Raw genomic sequence first — 26988 nt, 5'->3', positions numbered from 1 at the left:
TACCCCTCTTTCATTCTATCATCAAAGTAGGGCCCAGTGACACTCCAGGAGCGTCAAGGCAACAAGCACTGTAGATTCTCCACCAAGTGTCCCCCGAGGACACATCACTGTCAGCCCCTGAGGCCAGGCGTGGGCCATGTCCACTCTTACATATCCAGTATCTAGCACAGAGCCTGGTGCCATGGCAGGTGCACAGTTAATGCTGGTTGGGTAAATGATGGAGGAACTAGAAGCGGCACACTTTTCATTTGCAAGTCAAAGTCAAATTTAGGATTAGTTTTTGGAGGTGGACTACCACCACATGGAGCTCATATTGTGAGAGTCTGTGGTTCTCCCTTCTGGAGAGCTAGAAAAATTGCCTGGAGTTTAAAAAACAAAGAAATAAAAACCCGCATCTGGGACCTGCCTCTGGAGGTTCTGGTTTGTCTTGTCTGCAGTGGCCTTGCTACTTTTTAAATTCTAAAGGGTGGCAAGGTTGAGGCCACCAGGTATAAATGATGAGGGCTTTTAGACTCTTCCATGAAAAAAACCAAACTTATGTGGATGAGAAAAGACCGAATGTGGAGGAAATGTAAGAAACCTGAGTCTCTAAGACTCATTGTATCAGAATTATGCTTTTCTAGTCTCTTGTCCAAATCCAAGGGCTTCACAGGTGCCAGTGCTATGACACAGGGAGATACTAGAAGAGTATTTCAGGTTAAAGAGCAAATAAGCAAGGTTCACACACAGCAAACCAAAACCTAACAACAAGTTTTATGCCACATTTTTCTTTGACATACATTGATTCTTTTCAAAAATTGAAAAAATTAATTATTTAAAATAAATTTTAGAAAACAATGAAAGAATATACACTAAATGTTTCTGATGGAGAGGTAGACATTGGTGACTTTTACTCTATTTGCTTATTTGCATATAAAAATACACACACACACACACACATATATATATCTCCCTTGGTCTATTTGTTCCATATTTACATGTCTGTCACTGTCTCTCTACATCTTGCACAGTGGGCGTGGGGCATGCGTGTTTGGAACACAAGTACGGAGTGCAGAGAGGGAAAGCAGTCTCCATCGCTCACGACTCAGCCAGCTGCACGGTGAAGCCACGTCCGCTCCGCCCCCACAGACCTCACCTTCTGAGACAGCACCAGCTCCACCTTCCCGCTCATTTCATTTTCTGAGCTCTTCTGGCCTCTCTCGTCGGGCGAGGGGCTGGAGGGCAGCTCCACCAGGGCCACCGTGGGGCTGCAGCGAGTCACGGTGGATGTAAAGTGCTGAGGCTCTGGAAGGGAGTTAGAGAGACACAACGGAGACAGAGTCACGTAAAGGAGCACTTTTCCTGCTACGCCACGAGGTGCGTTCGGTCTCCAGCCTCTAGCATGACAAGTGTGCCGATGGCTATCAGACAGCTAGAGATGCCGGAACATGGCTCTTCTATGGTATCTTTATAAAGCAAGCAGCATAAAATGCAACAAATTGCCCCGCAAGGAAAAATTCAGCTTCTTAACAGAGCCATGGTTTACATCTGAATGACACCACATGAAAAAAAAAAATGACTAGTGACAGTGGGGCTGGACCAGAGAACGGCTATGTGCATGTCCATCCCGGGGACCGAGTGGCAGCCAGACGCTTCCTCTGGTCCTGCAATGCTCCTTTCTGACCCCCCATTTCCCTAATGGCATGTGTTAAGGATTGTGGGATATATGTATTAATGCAATGCAGATAAGGCATTCTCTGATATGTATAGAAGTATATACACATTAGGCCGGCGCCGTGGCTCACTAGGCTAATCCTCCGCCTAGCGGCGCCCGCACACCGGGTTCTCCCGGTCAGGGCGCCGGATTCTGTCCCGGTTGCCCCTCTTCCAGGCCAGCTCTCTGCTGTGGCCCGGGAGTGCAGTGGAGGATGGCCCAGGTGCTTGGGCCCTGCACCCCATGGGAGACCAGGAAAAGCACCTGGCTCCTGGCTCCTGCCATCGGATCAGCGCGGTGCGCCGGCCGCGGCGGCCATTGGAGAGTGAACCAACGGCAAAGGAAGACCTATCTCTGTCTCTCTCTCTCTCTCTCACTGTCCACTCTGCCTGTCAAAAAAAAAAAAAAAAAAAAAGAAAGAAAAAGAAAAGAAAAGAAAAGAAAAAGAAAAAGAAAAAGAAAAAGAAAAAGAAAAAGAAAAGAAGTATATACACATTAGAGCGGGCGGAAAAGTTACCCCAGAGAGGCATATCAGAATGTAGAGGCAGCTGAGTCAGGAAAAGTACACATTACTGCAGCCAGCACTGTGGTGCAGCAGGTGAGGCTGCCAGGCGCAACCCCAGCAACCCCTAAGGGTGCTGGTTTATGCCTGGGCTGCTCCACTTTTTTTTTCTTAAAGATTTATTTATTATTTGAAAGTTAGAGTCACACAGAGAGGGAGGAGAGGCAGAGAGAGAGGGGTCTTCCATCCGCTGGTTCGCTTCCCAGATGGCCACAACAGTTGGAGCTGCGCTGATCTGGAGCCAGGAGCCAGGAGCTTCCTCTGGGTCTCCCATGTGGGTGCAAGGGCCCAAGGACTTGGGCCATCTTCTACTGATTTCCCAGGCCACAGCAGAGAGCTGGATTGGAAGAAGAGCAGCCGGGACTTGAACTGGCGCCCACAGGGGATGCCGGCACTGCAGGCAGCAGCTTTACCTGCTACGCCACAGTGCCGGCCCCTGCTCCGCTTCTGACCCACTCCCTGCTTATGGCCTGGAAAAGCAGTGGAGGATGGCCTAAGTGCCTGGCCTTTGTCATACACAGGAGACCTGGAAGAAGCCGTTGGCTCCTGGCTTTGGCCTGGCCCAGCCCTGGCCATTACAGACACCTGGGGAGTAAATCAACAGATGGAAGATCTCTGTCTCTCTCTTTCTAACTACAATTTTTGAAATAAATAAATAAATAAATCCTTTTTAAAAAAGGTATATGCTACTATTTTTTTTTTACAGGCAGAGTGGACAGTGAGAGAGAGAGAGAGAGACAGAGAGAAAGGTCTTCCTTTGCCATTGGTTCACCCTCCAACGGCCACTGCGGCCGGGGCGGTACAGCCAGCTGGCGCACCGCGCTGATCTGAAGGCAGGAGCTAGGTGCTTATCCTGGTCTCCCATGGGGTGCAGGGCCCAAGCACTTGGGCCATCCTCCACTGCACTCCCTGGCCACACTAGAGAGCTGGCCTGGAAGAGGGGCAACCGGGACAAAATCCGGCGCCCCGACCGGGACTAAAACCCGGGGTGCTGGTGCCGCTAGGTGGAGGATCAGCCTATTGAGCCGCAGCGCCAGCCCACTACTATTTTTGATTGTGGAATTAATTTATTTTAAAATGCTATTTAAAAATAATTTGGTATTAGAAGGGGGATAAGAGGTTTTCGTGTTTGTCAAAAGGAGCAGTGAATGAAAATGTGACTGCAAATGCAAAATAATAGGAGAAGAGTACTTTACAGTCCGGTGATCTCTCTCTAAACAATGGGCACAATATACGCACACACTCCTGTCCACATTCACATACCATTTCAGCTTCTATTTTTATGATGCAATTTTGATTTAAATCTTACCTCTTGCTGTCAAAACATGACCCTCTATTTCTAGCATTCTTTGTGGCAATACAGTATTCTTTATTATGACAGGGACAGACTTTCAAGAAACAAAATACCACCGTGGAACAAAACCAGCAAGGGCTTCCACTGCTACAGCGTCAATCCTATGGCGAGAATTCCCCTAAATAGCCTCTGGGTGGCAGCACAACCACACCACTCGCAGAGTCTGGCATCCACTCGCTGGCTCCATAGGAAGGATTCCTGCACTGTGCTGTGAGAGTTAACAGGATCAACCTTACAACCAGGCCACTGTGAAACAAACCTGATGTGGCAAGGTCTACATTCTCACTTCCTGGTTCTCCGCCATCATTCTCATCTTCGTGGCTGTTCAGTTCTGTTTCCTCCGTGGTGGCCTGAAAAAGAGATTCCCCCCGCTTGAATAAATCACTCCTTTGAACGTGTTCCACAGCTAAAGGATTTTTAACAACACTAATTTCGAGGCTTCTGTCTCCTGGGCGGCTTTGTGGTGAGATCGTGAACTTGCTGGAAGGAGTTCAGGTACGTGCATCTGTCTCCTGGCCCTCTGCTGCCCGCCTCGGATGAGGCATTGCTGCACGGACAACGTCACAGGTTCCTCAGTGCCTTCCAAGTTGGCATAGGGTCGAGGAAGTAGCATTTAATTATTTATTGATTTGAAAGTCAGGGTGACAAAGAGAATGAGACACATACGTACACACACACACACACACACACACACACGGATTTTCCATGCATTGGTTCACTCCTCCAATGCTTGCAAAAGCCAGGGCAGGCAAAGCTGAATCCAGAAGCCTGGAACTTTGTCCAGGTCTCTTACATGGGTGGCAAGTTCTTGGACCACCTTCCACTGCCTTCCTAAGCACATTAGCAGGCAGCTGGGGTGGAAGTAGAACACAAAGGCAGCTGAACCCGCAGGGCCACAATGCCAGGCCTTTGCTTTGCTTTGCTTTGTTTTTAAAGGTTACAGCTACCCTCACAGTGGCCTGTCCCCAGTACAGCTGCTTGTGGCTCTCAGCATTGCAAATTTTATTCTTGAAGTTCTCTTCCTTCCTGGGCTCCCAATGACTCTCCCTTATTGGGATTCTAGTTCTCTCTCTCCCCTCCCCCTTTTCTCTCAATGATTATCTATTTCTTTTTTTTTTTTTTAATGAGTAATTCCCAAAGACTTCAATTCCCCTCCACCTGTGCTGTGTCATACTCCAATCTCTCAATGATTCCCACGGGCTCAGCGCTACATTCTCTATCATGCATGGCCCGTACTTTCATCTCCAGCCTGAAGACAATTCAAGTTTAGTTCAGCTCAACTACCCATCTGGATGGTGCCAAATGGTGACACTCAACACACTAGATCCTCTTCCAAATCTGGCAATTTGTGTTTATGGTACCACTTTTTCCCTTCATCATACCAATTAAACTTGGCAGTGGTCTTTGACTCACACCTCATGAGTAGCCACCATTTGCCCAGTTCTGCCAAGCATCTAACAGAATAATTTGTGTATCCTTCTCTTCCTTTCTGTCCCCACAGCTGGGAGCCAAAGTTAGTCTTTCTTTTTTTTAAAGGTTTATTTATTTTTATTTGAAAGTCAGTTACAGAGAGAGAGAGAGAGAGAGAGAGAGAGAGGTATTCCATCCAATGGTTCACTCCCCAATTGGCCACAATGGTCGGAGTTATGCCGATCTGAAGCCAGGAGCCAGGAGCCTCTTCTGGGTCTCCTACATAGGTGCAGGGGCCCAAGGTCTTGGGCCATCTTCTACTGCTATCCCAGGCCATAGCAGAGAGCTGGATCGGAAGTGGAACAGCTGGGTCTCGAACCAGTGCCCGTGTGGGATGCCGGCGCTTCAGGCCAGGGCATTAACCAGCTGTGCCACAGCATCGGCCCCCAAGGTTAGTCTTGACTGCCTCCTTGTTCTTCCATCAGCGAATCTGATTCGGAGCTCCCTGGCTCATCCCCACTTGACACAGCACCATCACCTCCATCTCTCTCAGCAATACCTCAATCAGAACAGTTTTCTTTTGGAAGGAATTTATAATAGTAACAAACTAGGAAATGACCTAAATATCCAACAATTGGGGAATGATTGAATGAGTTACTTTCATGCATAAAGGGAAATATCACACACTCGAAAAATAAGATACTGAACAATAGTTAACGACATGTAAAAACACTTACCTAATATTAAGTTAAAAATATAAACTCCATATATATTATGATGTCTACATTTATAGGATAGTATTAATGCCTATACACACATATGTCAATACATATTAAATGTATATAAAGACCATAATGGGGGCCGGTGCTGTGGTGTAGTAAGTTAAGCCTCTGCCTGCAATGTTGGCATCCCATATGGGCGCTGGTTCAACACCCGGCTACTCCACTTCCAATCCAGCTCTCTACTATGGCCTAGGAAAACAGCAGAAGATGGCCCAAGTCCTTGGGCCCCTGAACTCATATAGGAGACCCTGAAGAAACTCCTGGCTCCTGGCCTCGCTTTGGCTCAGCTCTGGCCATTTGGGGAGTGAACCAGTGGATGCAAGACCTTTCTCTCTGTCTCTCCCTCTCTGTCTGTAACTCTCTCAAGTAAATAAAGAATCTTTTAAAAAAAAGACCATTAAAAAAAAAAGAAAATATAGAATATTAATCATAATGATTTTTAATGTACTTAAATTTTGGATGCCATTTCCTTCTCTTTGCAGGAATATTTTTCATGTATTCTAAAAAGTTCTACAGTGACCACCTATAATTTCTGTAATCAGAAAACAAAATCAATGTAATTTTACATTGTCCTTCATTGGGAGCCACTTGAGTTTAGAATGAAATCCAACACTAGTGTCTGGATGAAAAAAATAAGTGGAAGTCTGAATTAAGTACTAGCTAGACTAACCTTGACAGCTAAAGAAAACAAATTCATGATTTTTTTAGTAGAAGTTTCTGATAAAGGGCTAAAGTGGAATTTTTAAAGCCTATATACAATAGTTCATAAATATAAAAATATTTTAAGACAAAGGCTAAAATTGATGTCAGGAAAGGTATTATTAAATACTTTACAAAATATCCTTGTGAGTTCTAAAGAAGCTATGAAGTTATTGTCTCTTGTGTTTATATTTTACCTGTAAATCAAAATCTGCTTCTCAAGTAACCAAAATGAAAGTCTTCTTACATTAACGCATTGGGTAGAAACTGTCATTGAATCCTTGAAAAAACACTTTAAGCAACAAAACTTTCAAGCTTCTAAAAAAGGTTACAACAGTATCTAGTGACAAAAGTGTGATATTTCCTTTGCTGGATGGTGTAGTTTTGAAGTCTTCATAATTAAATAAGCATTTTCTAAGGATGGATAGCTACGTATCAATTCTGGAAGAACGTGATATTAAGTTGAAATACACGTTTAAAACCCTAGGTGGGAAATGAGCATTACACTGATGGATTCGCAGGGATTCTGCAGTTTTTAAATACACTCACGAGCCTCAGTTCCCATCTGAGGCTGGGAAGCACATTGGCAGCTACCTGTTGCTGAACGGTATTCCGGAGAACACGGGTGCTGCCACTTCCCAGAAACAAAATACACTAACGGCCAAAGAGGGACAAAGTCTCCCCAGCCCAAACGCGCCCAAAGAAATGAACATATTTTATTACATCTAACATGCTGTCAGCTTTACACTGTGTTGTGTTAAGAGCTAAGAAGACAGAAAACACCCTGTCGGCTAACAGGACACCATGATGAGACAAATCCTGACTTGGAGATGCTAAAATGGATCAGTGAAATAGGACAATTCATGAAGTCGCTTAGCCATGATGTAAGGAGCCACAGCCCCCAGCACTCAGCATCTCACTAAGGATCACTTCACTAGCACACCATGTTCCAGTAACATTTCGCTCACACATGACTAACGGGGGCCTCCAACTTTCAAGAATTCACACATTTCTAAATGCATTGCTCGCAGCTCAAAACTCAAATACCAAAATCTGGATAATCCAATGTATTTCACCTTACCATGAAGCTTGAGAGGCGGCACTCCAGCTTTCTGTATGGCAAATGGTAACAGCCGCAACAGTCACCACGTTCGATATTCATGGCATGTGCCATGTGTCAGGGGCGTTTACCATGGCTTAGCTCACTGGGTCCTCAGAGGGAACACACACGGGTGAGAACTGACGCGGTTTCCTCTATACGGGTGATGAAACAGGCCCAAGAGATTAATCGACTTAGCCAGGGTCACACTAGCAGGGAGGGCAGGTGGGAACCCTGTTCTGTGCTGGTCACCTCAATGTTTCCTCATCTGGCTTGGAGTCACTCACCTCCAAGTTGTCCCCAGGGATACAGAGGTCTCAATGCATAAGAAGCAACCAAGTCTCAAGTTTATTGCCAAAATGATTCAAATAACCTTTTCCATGCCCTTTCCTCCTTCTACCTTCCATTCATTTGTTCTGCAAAAGATCAGCACTGCCTGGAATCTGGGGACAGGAGACCAGACAGGCCCCAGCATCAGCCTCTCTTGGGGCTCCCACCTGATCCAGGTTGTGAGAGGCACAGAACCCACATCAGGCAAACACGTGTGATAATGCATTACTTCTAGAGTTCACACTCCCACACTTAGCTTAAATGCACACTAGTCGGCAACACGAGGCCACTGCCAGCAAACGATTAAGGATAAATTGAGAGACATTTGCGCTACCACACAATCTGAACACCACAAACCTACTGAAAACCGTTTTATATACCCTGAGAAAAAGAGAAGTATACACATTTAAAAAAAAAAAAAAACTTGAACAGTATTGATTTCTGAGTGGCTGGAGTATTAGGTAGTTCAGATTTTCTGTATAGTTTTCTGTAGTTTGCAACGGATATAGAGCACCTGTACCCAAAGGAAGGCGCAGAGTCAGGCTCACTGACTCAGGTCTGCGCACTCCGTCCCGAAGGCCTGCTTCTTGTGTGCTCACATCATCACCTCCACGTCAGCAGTTTCAGCCAGTTCAGATGGCCTCAGGGGCTGGCCGCAAACAAACCCGTCTTGCTGGAAAACGCACTCTCTGACCCGTATTTTCCTTTGGTTACAGCTCAACAGAGGAGACGCGTTTCCTTCTTCACGTGGCAACGCTTTCTCAGAGATGAAAACAAGTAAACAGAGCAGATCCCCGGACGTGAGTGAAGCGGAGCACAGGAAAGTTACGTGAATCTGAGCCAGGCGCTAGCTTCCCCTCGGACCAGGAATGGGATCCAAACCGGCCCAGGTGCCAGACTCGGCCCCAAGGCCCCAGGTAGGAGGGGACAGCTTCCTGGCTTGGGAAGCCTTGGCGTAGCCACAAAGCCAAGGTGGCTAACCTAGCAGCACCATGGTTCTGCTCCTGTCTCTAACACAGAGATGCGCCGAGCCTGGGCTGCTCATTAGACCTTGATGGCTGGAGGGCAAGTGAGTGACAGTTCTGTGGCTGGGAGCGATTTCCTGGCTCCATTCATGAATGACTTCTCAACACACAAGCTTGGAAAAATCAGTCTGTTTATGCCCTGGCATCACATCCCAGGTGCCACATAGGCTGGACAGATGTTTCTCTTTTCAGTGTCACACCTCCCAGGATCCATTGCCACTGGAAGGAAGGGGAGACCATATGGAGGATTGGGCTTTTTGTGCTTTCAGTGCTGGCTTTTGTTTGTTTGTTCCTTTGTTTGTTAGTTGGGGGTACTAAACTTTTCTAACCAACAATCTGAGGCTCTGATCCACGTAAGATGGGCCAGGGTTAATTTTTTAATTTTCCCTGATGTGTGCTTTCTTAAAATCTGTTCACACTTCTGTATCTAAACATCCTAAAGACCTTTAAAGAGCACAAAATCTCACAACCGCACAAATACTTCTAGATGGGAAAAAAAACCCAGTTTCTAAAGAAGTGTTTGTGACATTTGACATCTACAAGGAATTTGCAGCCAGCCTCAGTTGTAAGGAAACCAGCACCTACTCAAATGCTTTCCTCCTGCTCTCCCAGCAAAACAAAATGCTTCAAGAAAGGGCCTGATTGTTTTCCTGGAACAGAAAGCATAAGCCAAGTACTGAATTTTCAAGAGGAAAGCCCAGGGCTTTTTCGAGATGGGAAAAGCAGACCTACCTTGCTACTAAGTTTGAGAAAAAGCAGATGAAGTCGTTGAGACACCCAACACCCTCGCCGGCCCCTGGTCAGCAAGGAAGCACCGCCACACATCTGCGGGGAAGTGCAGCCAGCCAGGGGGACCGCAGGGGATGAGCCTGGGAGAGGGAGCTGATCACCAGCGCTGGGACAGGGGGACCGAAGCACCGGGGGTGCTGGGGTGGGGCACGGGAGTCTTGCTGTCTTGGTGGCAGGAAGAAGCCAAGAACTGGGGAGGAGTGAACAACGACAGGGGGACAGAGAGAGCTGTAGGAGAATCATGTGAGTACTGGCAAGAGCAGCTGTCTTCTGGAAAAAGCTGTCCACATCCGTGTGTTTCTGACAGAATTACAACTGGAACAACTGAGCAGCTGAATTGGAAAAGGACAAGGAATTCATCTCATGTGTATGAAATTCACATCTGTTCAAACTGGTAATTTTGACCATCTTATTTCAGTCAAAGAAACTTTACACCTATCCTCTTTGTGAGCTCCTGAAAAACGTATTATAGCTTCCTTGCTCTCATTTGTTGTGTGACAAAATTATAAAGAATTTAGGGGCCCCTGCAGTGAGTCACCTTGACATTGGGCCAGGTGCTCTATAGATGCACATTCTCACAGTGACTATCTGGTGCACATACCACTACTGCACTTGCTTTTTTAAGTAGCAAGTGAGGCCCATTCACCGTGTGCAGACAGTGTTTGATCTTTGACCTACTGTTTAGAGTAGTTTAGGAAAGGGTCATTTTGGTACCATTGAGGAAAGAAGAGATTCAAATACAACGACAAATCTCAGTGGATCAAGAAATCACTGGAACAACTGTGAGGGAGACACTCCACCCTCCTCTCCACCACGCAGGCCACTAAACGTAGGATAAATCAGTCATCAGTTCAGACGACTGCCCAAAGTCATTTCCAATCTTGTACTCTAGGAGTCTGTGTTTGTAATATAGCAGGATTTTCTTATAGAAGCCAATATTTTTAAGTGCAAAGAAAAGTGTTAGGTTTCTACTGGGCAGAGATGCTGTAATGAACAAAAAAACCCAGAAATACCACAGGGATAACTGGGGGCAGGGGGTGAGCAGAGTGGGACCTGACCCTTCTGTCTGGAGTATGTAGCACCTCATCACGCTCATCACTGCCCATTCCACTGGGGGGCTCCTTCCTACTGTCCATGCCCCTTGATCCTGCTACTTCCAGTAACAGCCTGCTTCTCTCCCCCGAGTCTCACACTGAAGGTCAAGTTTCAAAATCTATACCTCACACAAAACCTTTCCATATGAAACCAAGCTCAGTGATCTTTTCTGTTCTTTGCAATCTTATATCCATCTGGTCTTCCTACTCTATAATCCAGTGTTCAGTTATATATTGTTTTCTATACTTTTCTAGTTGTTTTATGAATTTTTTGAGTATGTTTGTAGTTTTATTCTTCTGTAAAAAACAAGGTGCTGAATAGTTTCTTTTTTTTTTTTTTTTTTTTGACAGGCAGAGTGGATAGTGAGAGAGAGAGACAGAGAGAAAGGTCTTCCTTTTGCCGTTGGTTCACCCTCCAATGGCCGCCGCGGCTGGCACTCTGCAGCCGGCGCACCACGTTGATCCAATGGCAGGAGCCAGGTACTTATCCTGGTCTCCCATGGGGTGCAGGGCCCAAGCACTTGGGCCATCCTCCACTGCACTCCCTGGCCACAGCAGAGAGCTGGCCTGGAAGAGGGGCAACCGGGACATAATCCGGCGCCCCGACCGGGACTAGAACCTGGTGTGAATAGTTTCTTAATTCATACTCACCAGCTCACAGGCACCCAACTACAAGGTAATTGCTATTACTGCCTCCCTACTGTGCAGGTGACTCAACTGCGTATGATCTGGAATTTGTTGCAGGAACAGCCACAGAATTAAAAAATATTCTGACTTAATTTAGGATCCATGTGGGGACTTCAACAAGTCCACAGAAAGTGTATACTATGAAAAAAAAAAACTATACATGGATTTAGAAGTGTTTGCTGCAGCAAAATAAACTTATCTTTTAATTCCCTTTTTGCATGAACTTTGTGAATCCCCTCTGTATTTCTAAAGGAAGATTCATGGTCCCAAGAGCTTCAAATGAGAAGAGTGAGATAAAGGAAACTAAAGAGATGGCATGACGTCATTCGAAGGGGCTGACACTCCAACTCTCCCCACCTGGTGTCCTGGCCGTCCTTCTCTGCTGCTCTGTCTCGCGAGCCCAGTCACTGTTCCTGCCTACAGCTGCTGTTGTGCCCTTGGAACAGTTCCAGCTTGTCCTAAAGGCACTGTGACATTTTAGTGGTGGGTGAGGCTACTCCTCTGTAGAGAGCATCTGTTGGGAATGCAGTTTTCGGAAGAAAGACACTATTTAAAAAGAAGAACACTATTCCTTTGACAGCTCCACAGCACAGGGCATATGAGTTAGAAGCAACACTTGCAGTCCAAGCTCGTATCAATCCCTTGGACATGCTCAAGAACAGCCTCCTGTTTAAAGTCAGCCACCATATTTTGCCATGAGACCAACTGATTGCACTTTTTCAACAGGACTATGCTGGCTGTAACAGAGTCAAGGAATGTTTTTTTCTTGGAAGAGCAGAGAAGGAAGTAAAATGAGGAGTAGGTTTACTGGAGAAGTGATTCTTTTAAAATGACTCTTGGGGTAACACACGCGAATGGAAAACTTCTAGTGTCAGAAGTCACAAGTGAGTATGCAGAGTGCCTTAGTAAGGAGACAAAGTTATGCAAAGTCCAGCCAACAACTGGGTGCATAGTCTGATCCATTTGGACAGATAGTAACATAATAGCAACAGGAAATAATGTAATGGCTTCTGCTCTCGTTAATTTAAGAGCCTAACAGGGTACACACATTCTACTACCTACTGAGAACCATTAGGCTTTACTGAACTAGAAACTACTCTGACCTAGGCAATGTTTCCAAGGAAGACATCTACCAGAGGAAGAGATTTCCAGGCTTGTCCATGAGTGTGGACCTGTGTCAGGAGTTGCCCAGGACCAGGCTGCTTTCCAGGAAGGAGGTCTGTAAGGCCACCTCTGGTTTCAAGTTCTCCTTACGAAGGCATCTAAACTTCTGAAATAGCATGATTTATTTTAGGTTATGTAATTTTCCTCCTCTTAAATCCAGGTACTTTGGTCTTGCCTGTATTCTCACTAAAATAGGGTCTTTTTATTTTTTACTGTTAAACTCTTTATTTGGGTGCAGTGTTAAACCCTTGACTATAATGCAAATTAAAAATATCTCAAAAACTAAAGAAAAAATGAAAGAGAGGGAGGGAGACAGGAAAGGAAAAACATAACATTCTTTGAATTCTATCTATGAATTCTATTGAATATGATAAGAACTAAAGACTAAATAAATAAAAAATTAACAAACAAACAAAAACAAGGTAGTCTGGGGTTGGCATTGTGGCACAGCGGGTACAGCCGCCACCTGGGACGTCTGTGTTCCATACTGGAACACTGGTTCAGGTCCTAGCTACTCCACTTCAGATCCCGTTCCCTGTTAACATGACTGGGAAAGCAGAAGAAGATGGCTGAAGTGCCTGGCCTCCTATCGCCCATGTGGGAGACCAGCATGGAGTTCCTGGCTCCTGGCTTCAGCCTGGCCTAGCCCTGGTTATTGTGGCCATTTGGGGAGTGAACTCTCAGATGGAATATCTCTTTCTCTATTTGTCTTTTCCTCTTTATTGTCACTCTGCCTTTCAAATAATAAAATAAATCTTTAAAAAACCAACCAAACCATAAAGCAAGGTACTTGGAGGGGTGTTTAGTCAGTATGACATCTCTTTTTCTGAATGGACTTTCCAAGTATGGCCAAAGAGAAATAAGGACAGAATTACGAGCTGTCCCAGAGAAACAACTTTTCCATATGATGGCTACTAAGTTAGGGAGCTTCTTATTTACATTTAAGAGCATAAATAATGTTTACTCCACCAGTTAAGTTCCCATTCTGCTCCAGAATTCAATATTCTGTATCACAATCACTTGTGAGAGCTTGCCAGAGGTGGCTGTGTGGATGGGAATGAAAAGTAACACTGGAGCCCAGGTGAAGAGACTCAGCCTTTGCCTGGATCCCAACACCACGCTCTTGGAGCCCAGGAACCATGCTCCATGGTCTCTTCCCACTGGAGTCTCTTTCACAAAGCACTGTGTACCGTGGGAAAGGATTTCACTCCCTCAAATCCTCTGAAAAAGGAAGTTTACTGTTCAAGAGGTAAATCCCAGAGATAATAAGTGTCACAGCCAGGCCACTGGACGGGTTTTTGTTGGGTGGTCACCTCAGCAGTCCACTGGACAGGTTTTTGTTGGGTGGGTCACCTCAGCAGTCCACTGGACGGGTTTTTGTTGGGTGAGTCACCTTAGCAGTTCACTGGACGGGTTTTTGTTGGGTGGGTCACCTCAGCAGGCCACTGGACGGGTTTTTGTTGGGTGGGTCACCTCAGCAGTCCATGGATGGGTTTTTGTTGGGTGGGTCACCTTAGGCAGTCCATGGACAGGTTTTTGTTGGGTGGGTCACCTCAGCAGTCCACTGGACGGGTTTTTGTTGGGTGGGTCACCTCAGCAGTCCATGGATGGGTTTTTGTTGGGTGGGTCACCTCAGCAGTCCATGGATGGGTTTTTGTTGGGTGGGTCACCTTAGGCAGTCCATGGACAGGTTTTTGTTGGGTGGGTCACCTCAGCAGTCCACTGGATGGGTTTTTGTTGGGTGGGTCACCTCAGCAGTCCACTGGACGGGTTTTTGTTGGGTGGGTCACCTTAGGCAGTCCACTGGATGGGTTTTTGTTGGGTGGGTCACCTCAGCAGTCCACTGGACGGGTTTTTGTTGGGTGGGTCACCTGATGCTCAGCTCCAGAGCTGGAGGAGGAGCTTCCTTCTGGACCGACTCTTTAGGTGCTGGGGGAGGGGCAGGGGTGCATTCTTGACAGTTTCACCTCCCTTAACTACACTATAGATCCAAATGCTGTATGTTAAAATACAAGAAACCCAGCCTCCAGGAGGATAAATGAGGTGGAAGAGTCCAGCTCATACCCGCAGCCTGGGCTACCTCTACAGCAGTAGTCACTGCTTTGGTTTGATCAGAAAAACAAGCAGGAGCCTTTCTGGAGAAGAATCCATGAAAGCATAATATTCCTGATTGATGTTTGATGCTCTAAAGTGGCAAATACAATGTCATCTTCGGTTCCCTTTCTTGCTGCTGTCGGGTGACCCTATGTATTTCAGCTTGGCCACTGACCCATACTTTCTATTCCTCTGAATTTAAGGGGTTAAGCTAATAAAAATGAGTTTTATTTTTATGAATCTTTTTTTGTAATTAATAAGATACTTTTCTACATATTAGTAAGGATGAGAAGCCAGGTTTTGTTAAGTTCTAATTATTTTCAGGTTATAGTAACAAGTCTAATGAACCAATGGAAAAAAGGATATTTTAAAAATTTATCTGTTTTTCTTTAACACTGAAACCCAAGAAGGTGAAGACAAGAAAAGTAATTTCTTGCTCATAAACAGTATTATCTTTCTACCATAACCTAGTGCTATGGGTTGAACTGGGTGTCCCAAAACTCATACACTGGAGTGCTAATGCTTAGGGCCTCAGAATGTACCCGTATTAGGAAATACAGTGGTTGGAGACATCAGCTAAGACAAGGTCACAATGGAGCAAGGTGGATCCCATGTCAGTGTGACTGGTGTCCTTGTACCAGTGGCAGTTTGAATAGCCACGTACACAGGGAGAACACGTGATAATAAGGCAGAGGTCAGGAAGATGCGCCCACAAGCCAAGCAATGTCCAAATTGCCAGCTACCACCAGAAACTAGGAAAGAAGCACGAAACTGATTGTTCACTGCCAACAGATAGAATCCTGCCAGCATCTTGGTGCTGGGCCTCTCATTACCATGACTACGGGGTAATTTATTTCTGTTGTTAAGCTATCCTGTGTGGTACTCTGATACGCAGCCCTAGCAAACATACAGTATACCCATATAGTCAGAAATGGATCACTGTCACAACCTGCTTCCTGCTTATTTTTAAAAACAGATTGTTTGATGACGGCATGATCTCAAAGAGGAAAAATAACTTTGGTTCTTACTGTCGCTTCCTGGGGAACAGGATTTGGCTTCTTTATGTTGATCTCAACGCTGTTGTTGTCTTGCTTGAGCTCCACTGGTGACCCGTGCACTCTGGCCACACCTTCAAACATCTGGGACGTGGTTAAGGAGACAGCAGGTGTCACTGTGGGACACTCTCTTCCCTTCTCTTCCTCATCTCCGTGGGCTGTCTCTCCGTTCATGCTGACTTTCCCATCTACCTATAGAGATCACAATGAACACAAAACATGCTGTTTCTCAAAAAACCACACTAGAATTTCCTTATAGGATGATCATTTGGTAAACAGGCCAATGAAGACAAAGGGCTGTCAAATATTTTACTCAGTTCCAAAATTCAGGGCTTTTACAAATAACATCTTCAAGACCCTCTTTAAATGAGAATTGGTCTTAGACTACTTCACTATAGATTATATTTCATATTTACCTTATTTAAGGTGCACTTTTATTTTAAAGTACAGAAAGCCAAAAGAATCTTAAATACACACACATCACATATTTGAGTTCCAGTAATTTTTCATTTAAGATCAAACTGCTATTTCACACATTTTGACTTTTTTTCTGGTTAACATACAAATGTAGGTGGAACCTACCTCATATCAGGAATATTCTACAGTTTACCTTATGGTGGCGGAGGGGACAATGGGTACTTTTTTTTTTTTTTTTTTTTGACAGGCAGAGTTGGACAGTGAGAGAGAGAGACAGAGAAAGGTCTTCCTTCCGTTGGTTCACCCCGCAAATGGCCGCTACGGCCGGCGCGCTATGCCGATCTGAAGCCAGGAGCCAGGTGCTTCCTCCTGGTCTCCCATGCGGGTGCAGGGCCCAAGGACCTGAGCCATCCTCCACTGCACTCCCGGGCCACAGCAGAGTTGGACTGGAAGAGCAGCAACTGAGACAGAACCGGCACCCCAACCGGGACTAGAACCCAGGGTGCCGGTGCCACAGGCGGAGAATTAGCCTACTGAGCTGTGGTGCTGGCCAATGGGTACTTTTTTATAGCTGTCATGGAGGGTCAGGGCACCTATGTTACAAAGTATCCCCATTTCCAGTTAATTTTACAACCCTAATTTTTTTTTCAAGGAAAAAAGATCACATACAATAAAATATTTTTGTTGTATACTTACATCTAGGGAAAGTGTATAAAGAAGGAGCAGAGAGGGTAGTGAGCCCGGCTCGCTGAAAGGCACCTAGAACTCCCCATGCTGGAGTCCGAGGCAGATGTAGAGTGTGCATGAGACTGCAGCTAGAACACCTGAGACCGAGTCCTGGCTCTGCCACCCAGCAGCCAGGTCATCTTCATCCTTTTCCCTCCAAAAACTTACTTTCTTATCTACTCATTCATTTATCTGGGCAGCAGACAAAGAGAAACAGGGAGACAGACAGAGAGCTCTCATCTACTGGTTCATTCCCAAATGTGCAGGAAGCTGGATTTGGGAGTGCAATAGGGACTTGAATCCAGGAACATGGATATGGGACGTCCCAACCAGTGTCTTAGCTGTTAGGTCATATGTCTACCCTTCAACAAGTTTCTTATCCTCTGTATTCATCTCAAAATATTTTTTATGGCCACATGGCGGGAGCTGTGCCGATCCGAAGCCAGGAGCCAGGTGCTTCTTCCTGGTCTCCCATGCGGGTGCAGGGGCCCAAACATTTGGGCCTCCTTCTACTGCTTTCCCAGGCCACAGCAGAAAGCTGGATCAGAAGAGGAACAGCCGGGACTAGAATCGGCGGCCATATGGGATGCCAGTGCCGCAGGCGGAGGATTAACCTACTGAGCCACAGTGCCAGCCCCTAACTCAAAAATTTAAAGTAACATTTTCTCATTCATACAGAGATTTAGGGGCTTTTATAGATTCATATATGTACAAATTTTAGAACAAAACCTGACTCATTTTAAGTACTTAAATTTTAGCTATTGTAATTAAGCCTTCTAAATATTTTATGAAGGCAAATCTTCACAAAGAAGATGAACAACACCTGGGAAGCCAGATATTCATCAGAGTTTGTTTACCTTCACCTACTGGTGTCCATATGCTATTATCTGCTACTCAGAAAAAAACAATTTAAAGGCCGGCGCCGTGGCTCACTAGGCGCCTTGCAGCGCCGGCACACCGGGTTCTACTCCCGGTCGGGGCACCGGATTCTGTCCCGGTTGCCCCTCTTCCAGGCCAGCTCTCTGCTGTGGCCCGGGAAGGCAGTGGAGGATGGCCCAAGTCCTTGGGCCCTGCACCCCATGGGAGACCAGGAAAAGCACCTGGCTCCTGCCTTCAGATCAGCGCAGCCGCGGTGGCCATTGGAGGGTGAACCAACAGCAAAAGGAAGACCTTTCTCTCTGTCTCTCTCTCTCACTGTCCACTCTGCCTGTCAAAAAAAAAAAAAAAAAATTAAATCACAACTCAGCATACATGTAAATATACCTGAAACAGAACTTTCCCCAAACAACATGTATCTCTTTTGTGTTTGATGCACTATGTTTTTTTTTAAATAAAAATTATATTCTAAAGCACTTCATTAAAAATAAACCATGCTGATTCCAAAATACCAAATTGATTTTATAACCTGCAACAAGCGGCAATTCTTGGTTTGGAAAATGTTGCCTTAGATCTTGCCTTGCTCTTAATTCTGCTGCACCAAGGCAGCAACTGAGCCAGTGTCCTCTGCCACCTGACCCTCTGTAAGCACACACACACGAGGGCACTTCAGATGGTCTGCAGAAAAATCAAGTTAAGTTTATGTGGTGCAATAAACCCACAATACATGGGTTTCATAAAGTTTTTGAAGACTTTTGCATGCATGGCTGTCACAATTTCTTTGTACCAAAATAAACTTATCTTTTTTTTTTTTTCAATTTTCCAATGATGGACTGATGGCCAGGGTGGGGTTGAGAGGGGCATCTGAGGTCTGAGGAGGATCCCACTGGGCAGTCCTGTGGTGTCTGAGCGGCTGGGAAGGGGCTGAATTCTAGATGGTGTGGCTTGGTACCCTTGGACGGGTCGTGTGCCCACATGCTATGTATGGGAGGGGTACTAGTGCTCACTCCAGGGCGGGTTCCTGCCAAGGGGATGCTACCAGTGGGGGCCTGGGTAGCGGCCACTGGAATTTTGAAGTATCCTTGAAATTTGTATGAAACTTTGTAGTATCCTTGTATACACACACACATACACCCCTTAGCTTCTGTCTTGGCATTACCTCTTAACAACTGTCATATTTACATACAACCTTTGGTCACAAGTGCCCTCCCATCCACTCGGTGGACTCTTGGCTAGAAATAGCATGGATATCCATCAAGGTTACTGATGAATAAAAGGAATATCCACTATCAAGAGTGAACTCTAGGAGCTGGTGCTGTGGTGCAGTGGGTTAAGCTGTCTCCTGTCACGCCGGCATCCCCTATGGGCGCCGGTTCAAGTCCCAGATGCTCCAGTTCTTTTTTTTTTTTTTTTTTTTTTTTTGACAGGCAGAGTGAACAGTGAGAGAGAGAGACAGAGAGAAAGGTCTTCCTTTGCCGTTGGTTCACCCTCCAATGGCCGCCGCTGCAGCCGGCGCACCGCGCTGATCCGATGGCAGGAGCCAGGATCCAGGTGCTTTTCCTGGTCTCCCATGGGGTGCAGGGCCCAAGCACCTGGGCCATCCTCCACTGCACTCCCTGGCCATAGCAGAGAGCTGGCCTAGAAGAGGGGCAACCGGGACAGAATCCGGCGCCCTGACCGGGACTAGAACCCGGTGTGCCGGCGCCGCAAGGTGGAGGATTAGCCTATTGAGCCACGGCGCCGGCCCTATGCTCCAGTTCTGATACAGCTCCCTCCTAATGTGTCTGGGAAAGCAACAAAAAATGGCCTAAGCACTTGGGCCCCTGCCATCCATGTGTGAGACCCAGATGAAGCTCCTGGCTTCTGGCTTCAGCCTGGCCTAGCCCAGGCCTTTGCAACCATATGTGGAGTGAACCAGTGGATGGAAGTTCTTTCTTCTTCAGTCTCTCCCTCTGCCTCTGCAACTCTGCCTTTCAAGTAAATAATTTCTTTTTTAAAAGAGTGGACTCCAGCTGTCGGACCTCTCCTGAAGTTTCTCAACACATTCCCGCCCAGGTGCTCTCCTGAGGCCTCTAGAGCACCTGTTACACCTGCTACACTGACTGCTATGGTGGTCAAAGACAGCGCTTTCTGTTTTGCTATAAAGTCGTCTCATTTCTTCTGCTTAAATAATCACATTGTACTATGTACTCAAGGGAGGGGAAACGGACATTTAGCTGGTATCATCAGATGCTTGGATAGCCTGTTAGATAAGTGTATTCTCCACCTCTGTTCTAGGCCCCCTCAACATGAAATTTTTTGCTTTGGACAGTCACAGGTCATTTATCGTTATAGGCCTGGGTGAAGGAAAGCCCCGTAACACTTAGGCACACCACTGAGCACATACGGGTGTGTTTGTGTGTGTGTGTGTGTGTAAGTCTGCATGATCCATAGCTCATTTTCTCAGTGAAATCCATTTATTCATTCCATAAGCCCTTGCAGTGCCTACCATGGCCTGGGAACCTCTGCCAGGCTCTCAGGATGGAGCTGTAAACATGAAGGACACAGACCCTGCCCCAAAGGGACAAATGTCTCAATTCAAATCCAGATGAGACAGCCCGGACGTTTTTCTTGTGTTCCATCAAAGCCTAAGGCACAATGTTTAAGAAACATTCAGAGTCATTTAAGCAAAAGTCAGAGCGTGCAGTGGGTTCCCTGTGAAATTCAATAGGGAGATGCCTGGCATCACATTGCTCACTTAGTTCCGTTATGTAAACTTTTACAGTCACAATGGTCGCATCTCCCAGGGATGAATTCCACCTCTGTCTTCTATTACACACTCATGCGGTATGCAGGGACAATGAGGACCGCGTTTTCTTTGTAGTCAGAAGACTTACGACAAAGGACGGGGGTTCCTCATGATAGAAGGGGAGATGCTGGTAGCTGAGGCAGGGAAAAGATGTGTGGCTGTCATAGGCTCTTTTGTTCTGGAACATTACTTTACACATTCCTTGGTAAAATAATCCTGTTTCTTTCTTCTTAAAAAACTACCCTGTCTCACCTGAGGACCAAGTATGTCCCATGTTCCCATGTATTCCTCGAAGTTTTTTTTTTCAACTGTAGCATCTTTTTGGATAGGATGTCAATTTCTTCATAAAAGAGAGGTAGCTGAGGGGCCAGCGCTGTGGCGCAGTGGGTTAAAGCCCCGGCTTGCAGCGCCGGCATCCCCTATGGGCACTGGTTCTAGTCCCGGCTGCGCCTCTTCCAGTCCAGCTCTCTGCTCTGCCCTGGGAAAGCAGCAGAAGATGGCCCAAGTCCTGGGCCCTGCACCCGCGCGGGAGAGGCAGCAGAAGCGCCTGGCTCCTGGCTTAAGATCAGCTCAGCTCTGGCCAGTGCAGCCATCTGGGGAGCGAACCAGCAGATGGAAGAAGCTCTCTCTCTCTCTCTCTGTCTCTCTCTGGCTCCACCTCTCTCTGTTACAGATAAATAAATAAAATAAATAAAATAAATCTTTAAAAAGAAAAAAAAAATAGAGGTAGCTGCCTATCTTCTATTTAAACCAAAAGCAATTAGAATTTTTCTTTGAGGGGTTCACCTTGTCTCCTCGTTGGAGACACTAGGTTATTACCAAATTACCACTTCTATATTGAATCTGGGCCATTTGATCAAATGAGAAAACACCTGGCTTTTGGTTATGACCAGACTATCTGCCATGAGAGCCCATCAATATCAACAATAGTAACCTAGGATGGCATCTATCACCTAAGGACTTGCAAGCACAGCCTTCTGACACACAAATGAGCGGTTACAAATGTCAACACATTTTGCTTTTGGTTTGCAAAATAATCCCGCTTTTCTGGGTCAGGGTACTCCTTTTCGAGTACCTCCGGTTCAGTTTTGAGATCTACTCTTAAGAAATGGGTCCTACCTTAAAGGTCTTGAGAACCTCTTGAGAGTTTTTGGGCTGGGAGTAAGGCTTGGGTGTCAGCATAGGCACTGCTTTGGGGGTCACAGTTTTGCTGGGGGACCCACTGCCTGCTGCCGTGCTGGCATCCGGGGCACTGGCACGCGCGATGGTGGTTTCCACAGTGGCAGTGAACTTGGGCGGAGGCAGTGACTGTTGCCGCAGGTATTTCATGGGGTTGGGGTCGCTCAGGAAGGAGGATAAGTTTGGCTCTGTTGAATGGCTTCTTTCCAGAATTTTTGGCATCTCCAAGCGTTCAAGAACAGCCTCGCTGATGGTGAACCTCTCGATGTATTGCTGCAGGATCCCGTCGGCCTCCTCCTGCGACCGTGCGTTCTTATATGCTTCGTGCAGCTCTCTCTCTCTCCGCTCTCTAGGTCAGGGCAGGGGAGGAGGAAGCAAGAACAAAGTCAACAGTCATGAAAATTGCAAAGGACCAAGACAGAGCTGAACACATAGCACAGGGTGTGTGAAATACCAGCGTGAAGTCTTTGTAACAGGCAAGTTTTAGAAAAACACTAGATAATATTGTACATTCAAACACAAGCCCAGAAAGAACCCACTTTTCTTGAACAATTTCTCTGTAGGTCTTGATGCTTTTCCTTCGTTCACTGGTTCCATCCTCTCCAGCCAGTAACTTCTCCATTTTTTTTCTTTCCTCCTCTTTCTTGATCAAGTCTTGTGATGCACTTCTCCTACGACTCTTCCAACGAGCCAGGTCCTGGGTGGGAGAGACAGCATTCTTCAGGCCTGTGCAGAACTCCACTTCCACTCTTCCCAGTGTATCTATTTCTTACTAATCATTGTTTGTGTCTTTTCTAAAAAATGTTTAAAAATCAATTTTCATTTTCTTTGAAAGGCAGATAGATAGAAAGACACACAGATGGAGAAAGATTGAAGATCTCTCCAAATGCCCACAATAACCAGGGATGAGCCAGGCCATATCTAGGATCCTGGAATTCAATCCAGGGCTTCCATATGGGTAGGAGGGACCCAATTATGTGAGCCATCACCTGCTGCCTCCCAAGGTGTGTGTTAGCAGGAAGTCAGAAAGCAAGCAGAGGAGCGGCTGGCGCTATGGCATAGTGGGCTAAGCCTCTGCCTGTAGTGCTGGCATCCCATGTGGGTGCTGGTTCTAGTCCCGGCTGCTCCTCTTTCCATCCAGCTCTCTGCTATGGCCTGGGAAAGCAGTGGAAGATGGCCCAAGTCCGTGGGTCCCTGCAGCCACATGGGAGACTCAGAAGAAACTCCTGGCTCCTGGCTTCGGATCAGCTCAGCTCTGGCTATTGCAGTCATTTGGGGAGTGAACCAGTGGACAGAAGACCTTTCTCTCTGTTTCTCCCTTTCTCTGTCTGTAACTCTACCTCTCAAATAAATATAAATCTCTAAAAAAATAAAAAAAAGAAAGGAAGCAGAGGAGCCAGGGTTTGAACCAGACACTGCAAAATGAGGTGCAAGTGCCCCCGGTAGCATCTTGATCACTGTGCCAGACGCCTGGCCCCGTGCAGAGTTCAGTGAACGCTGACGATGAGAAGAGGCACTGGGCTAGGGCATTCACATACAACCCAACTTCGGTCTGGCTAGAACGGGAATGCCTCAAAGGCAGGAAAGTTCAGATATTATGTGTGTACCCATATCAGGGCAGTGCCTTTAAGCACAGCCGTGTGATCTACATGACCTTACTCCATGTCAGCTGCCTGTTTTGGAGAGCTGCCTCACACCATAATCGTATGAAACATCACTTCTTCCTATTTATAGTCTGTCTTGCCAAGAGATTTGCTGATAACAGAATGGCAAGGCGTAATTGACAGTTTCCTCTTGGGAGGAAGTAAAAGGCAGAAAAGCATTAGCTTTGTCGTCTTAGAATCCAATGGCTCTCCATATATAAATTAATCAGATCCTTACAAGAACTTCATTACCAATTCTACAGAGTTCTAGCACAATGAGAGAGTGAGGATCCTGGGGTCAGATGGATGGGAAGAAGCCCAGCTCTGTCTCGTCCGTGCTTTGGAATCTCAAGTATGCTTCTCAGCCTCTCTGTATCTCAGTTTTCTCATCTCTAAAATGGGGATGCCAGTAGCATTCTTACAAGCTCATAGGGTTGAATGCCAGTGTGTGTAAGGTGTCAGGCACACAGTCAGGAGCTCAATACATCTGAGACACAATCATGATGATACTGGGTGGGCTTTGGAGAAGTTATCTGCTTTGACTAGCGGTAGAGTCCAGTTTGCAACAGCTGGCTCAGTGCTCCGGAAGCACTCAATGAAATGGTGCTCCACTCCTCCATCTTTCCTGCCTCCCCTCTTTCCCGCTTTGGCTCTGCTCTCAGCACATGATCTCAGGGTCCTCCCCCTGCTCTTCCTCCTGCCTTCCCTGGTGCTCACCCAGCTGCCCCACTGACCCACTGGGTAACTGTGGGCAAGTGACTTAGCTGTGTGAGGACTGATCTGCAGAACCCAGGACGGCCAGGGTTGCTAGCTTATGCAGTACTAGGAGGGTTAAATGAACGATGACCTGCAAAACACTTAGGACAGTGTACCTGCTGGTACGCTGTCAACGTTGGCAATTACTGCTGTTGCTATCACCACCACCACCACCACCATCAATTTCAAAAACACAACCTCTGAAGGCACAGCATCCCCCAGCTGCATCCCATGCCAGGTGCCCGCCTGGTGCTGCCCTCTTGTTTGTTACCAAGTTTCTGGCAACACTGAGGACAGGTCCCTGTCACTCACTCCACACCCTGCACGTGGCTCTCACCTTTTCTTTGCCACAGCTCTGCAAACCCCCCAGGAGCTCTGGTCTGGCCCTCAGCAGGGCTGTCAAGGGCTAGTCTTCCTCCCTTCCCCCACCCTGCAGCCATCACCCCACTGCCCGTGCTGCCCTGCCCTGAACTCACGTCTTGCCATTTGTCGTCCTCTTCCCGCAGCTGGCTGTTTATCAGTTGCAGCTGCTCCTGGCGGGCCCTGCTGTGCGGCAGCACGGCGGCCTCCTCCTCGCACCGCATGTCAAACAAACTTGTGCTCCTGTGCGCGGGGAGAGCAGAGACAAAACCCCGTGGCCATCAGCGCCCCTCGGTCCCCACACGCCCGTTCTGCCGCGTCCCGCTGCGTGGGGGCGCCAGCGGACCTGCGACCTGCCCGCCGCTTCCCCCCCACTGCAGCTCGCGCCAGGGCACCGGCTCTGGCGCTCCGCCCCTCCACCTTAGCCACAAAAGCCACGGAACAACCGCCTTTGTCTTCAGGGGTAAAACCGAATCTGGTCAGCATCACTATGAAATAGGCCCCAACATAGGATTAAAGAAGAGCTAGAGAGAGGCACCTGAACCCCTGGGCTCCTCTCCTTCGGAAATGTATTGAAAAATAAAATAAGAATTCAAAGGCATACAGCGTGGGGAGGCCTTTTGGGGAAGAAGGACATAGTTCCAAACAGTGAAACTTGATTACAGCAAATAGTGTGGGTGTAGAGAGCTGGCTTCCATGTTTCTGTGCAAAGGAAGCCGATTTCCCCACCTTCCAAAAAATACAGCCTCAAGCTTAGGACGCTTTGTCCTGTTTCATTTTCAGAGTTGTTGGATGCATCTATATGAATTGATTATGTATATGTTTAAGTGGTTATTTCTTTTGATTTCCTGTAAAAACTCTCCATAACTCATAGTGCCACTGACAGTGTCTCAGAATCAATAAAACGAGGTATTTTATAATAATAATTAAGGCATAAAATATATAAAATAGTGCACTCTTCCCTCTCCTAATATTCTCACAATTATTTCACCTTTTTGGGGGTCAGGATACCTCTGAAGTTACTCTTTAAAAAGAAAAAGGATGAGGAAAGCAAATTTTTTTTTTAATTTTTATTTATTTATTTTTTGACAGGCAGAGTGGACAGTGAGAGAGAAAGAGAGACAGAGAGAAAGGTCTTCCTTTTTGCCGTTGATTCCCCTCCAATGGCCGCCGCGGCTGGCGCGCCGCGGCCGGCGCACCGCGCTGATCCGATGGCAGGAGCCAGGAGCCAGGTGCTTTTCCTGGTCTCCCATGGGGTGCAGGGCCCAAGCACCTGGGCCATCCTCCACTGCACTCCCTGGCCACAGCAGAGGGCTGGCCTGGAAGAGGGGCAACCGGGACAGAATCCGGTGCCCCAACCGGGACTAGAACCCGGTGTGCCGGCGCCGCTAGGCGGAAGATTAGCCTAGTGAGCCGCGGCGCCGGCCCGAGGAAAGCAAATTTTAAAAAGCCGTGAGCTGGGGTTGGCGCTGTGACGTAGCAGGTAAAGCCACCACTTGCAGTGCCGGCATCCCATATGGGCACTGGTTCAAGACCCAGCTGCTCCACTTCCAATCCAACTCTCTGCTATGGCCTGGGAAAGTAATAGAAGATGGCCCAAGTCCTTGGGCCCCTGCACCCGTGTGGGAGACCTGGGAAAAGCTCCTGGCTCCTGGCTTCGGATTGGTGCAGCTCCAGCCGTTGTGGCCAATTGGGGAGTGAACTAGAGGATGAAGACCTCTCTCTCTCTCTCTCTCTCTCTCTCTCTCTCTCTGCTTCGCCTTCTCTCTCTGTGTAACTGTGACTTTCAAGTAAAATAAATAAATCTTACCAAAAAAAAAAAAAAAGCCGTGGGCTATGCATGGAATTCATATAATCTATAGAACCTTATTAAATATTGGGCAAGACCTGTGATGCTGACCTATGTGACAGCACAAGCTGAAGCAGCAAGACGGAAACAGATATAGAAACCAAAGCAAGATCCTTTTTTTGTTTGCTTTTGCTTTAAAAAAATATGACCAGCTCTGTGTCCGAGTGGGATACACAGCAACCGAGGGCCGTGCAAGCGCGCGGAGAGCACAGCAGACAGTGGCGATGGCTCAGCTTTGAAGCCAGCTCAACACGAAGAAAGGAAAAGCCATGCGCTTGGACACCGGCTCATTCTGGACATCGCCAGTGATGTCCAGGATCCCGGCCAGGCAGCGAGCAGCCACAGCACCGCTGCGTGCAGTGTGTTCCTGGCACGCAGCTCTCTGGGAATTCCAGAAGACCACCGCCAAAGCCACAGCTGCCACCTTCATTCCAGTGCACCCAGAGCCGGGCTGCAGGGGCGCTTGGGTGTCTCTCCCCAGTTGGCAGATGCCGGCAGTGGAAGTCTGACCTAAGAGAGCTAACAGTGAAGAGTGTACTTAGGATCTGTCTTCCCCA

At 47.0% G+C, this 26988-nt stretch overlaps 1 protein-coding gene across 22 annotated transcripts in view; it reads right to left on the bottom strand.

The window, feature by feature from the left end:
- Window positions 1-26988, bottom strand: part of LIMCH1 (LIM and calponin homology domains 1) — a 349220-nt gene that overhangs the window by 31031 nt on the left and 291201 nt on the right. For all 22 annotated transcript variants that reach the window (XM_070068159.1, XM_017350869.3, XM_070068155.1 and 19 more), the window contains 6 exons: window positions 24699-24825; window positions 22363-22520; window positions 21764-22172; window positions 15811-16029; window positions 3869-3959; window positions 1136-1284 (listed from right to left, as the gene is read on the bottom strand). In XM_070068159.1, the coding sequence (XP_069924260.1) occupies window positions 1136-1284; window positions 3869-3959; window positions 15811-16029; window positions 21764-22172; window positions 22363-22520; window positions 24699-24825 (1153 nt within the window). The remainder of the gene's footprint in view (window positions 1-1135; window positions 1285-3868; window positions 3960-15810; window positions 16030-21763; window positions 22173-22362; window positions 22521-24698; window positions 24826-26988) is intronic.

This window comes from Oryctolagus cuniculus, chromosome 2, assembly GCF_964237555.1.
Source record: "Oryctolagus cuniculus chromosome 2, mOryCun1.1, whole genome shotgun sequence".
NCBI lineage: Eukaryota > Metazoa > Chordata > Mammalia > Lagomorpha > Leporidae > Oryctolagus > Oryctolagus cuniculus.
This window is presented reverse-complemented; position numbering and strand designations above follow the sequence as displayed.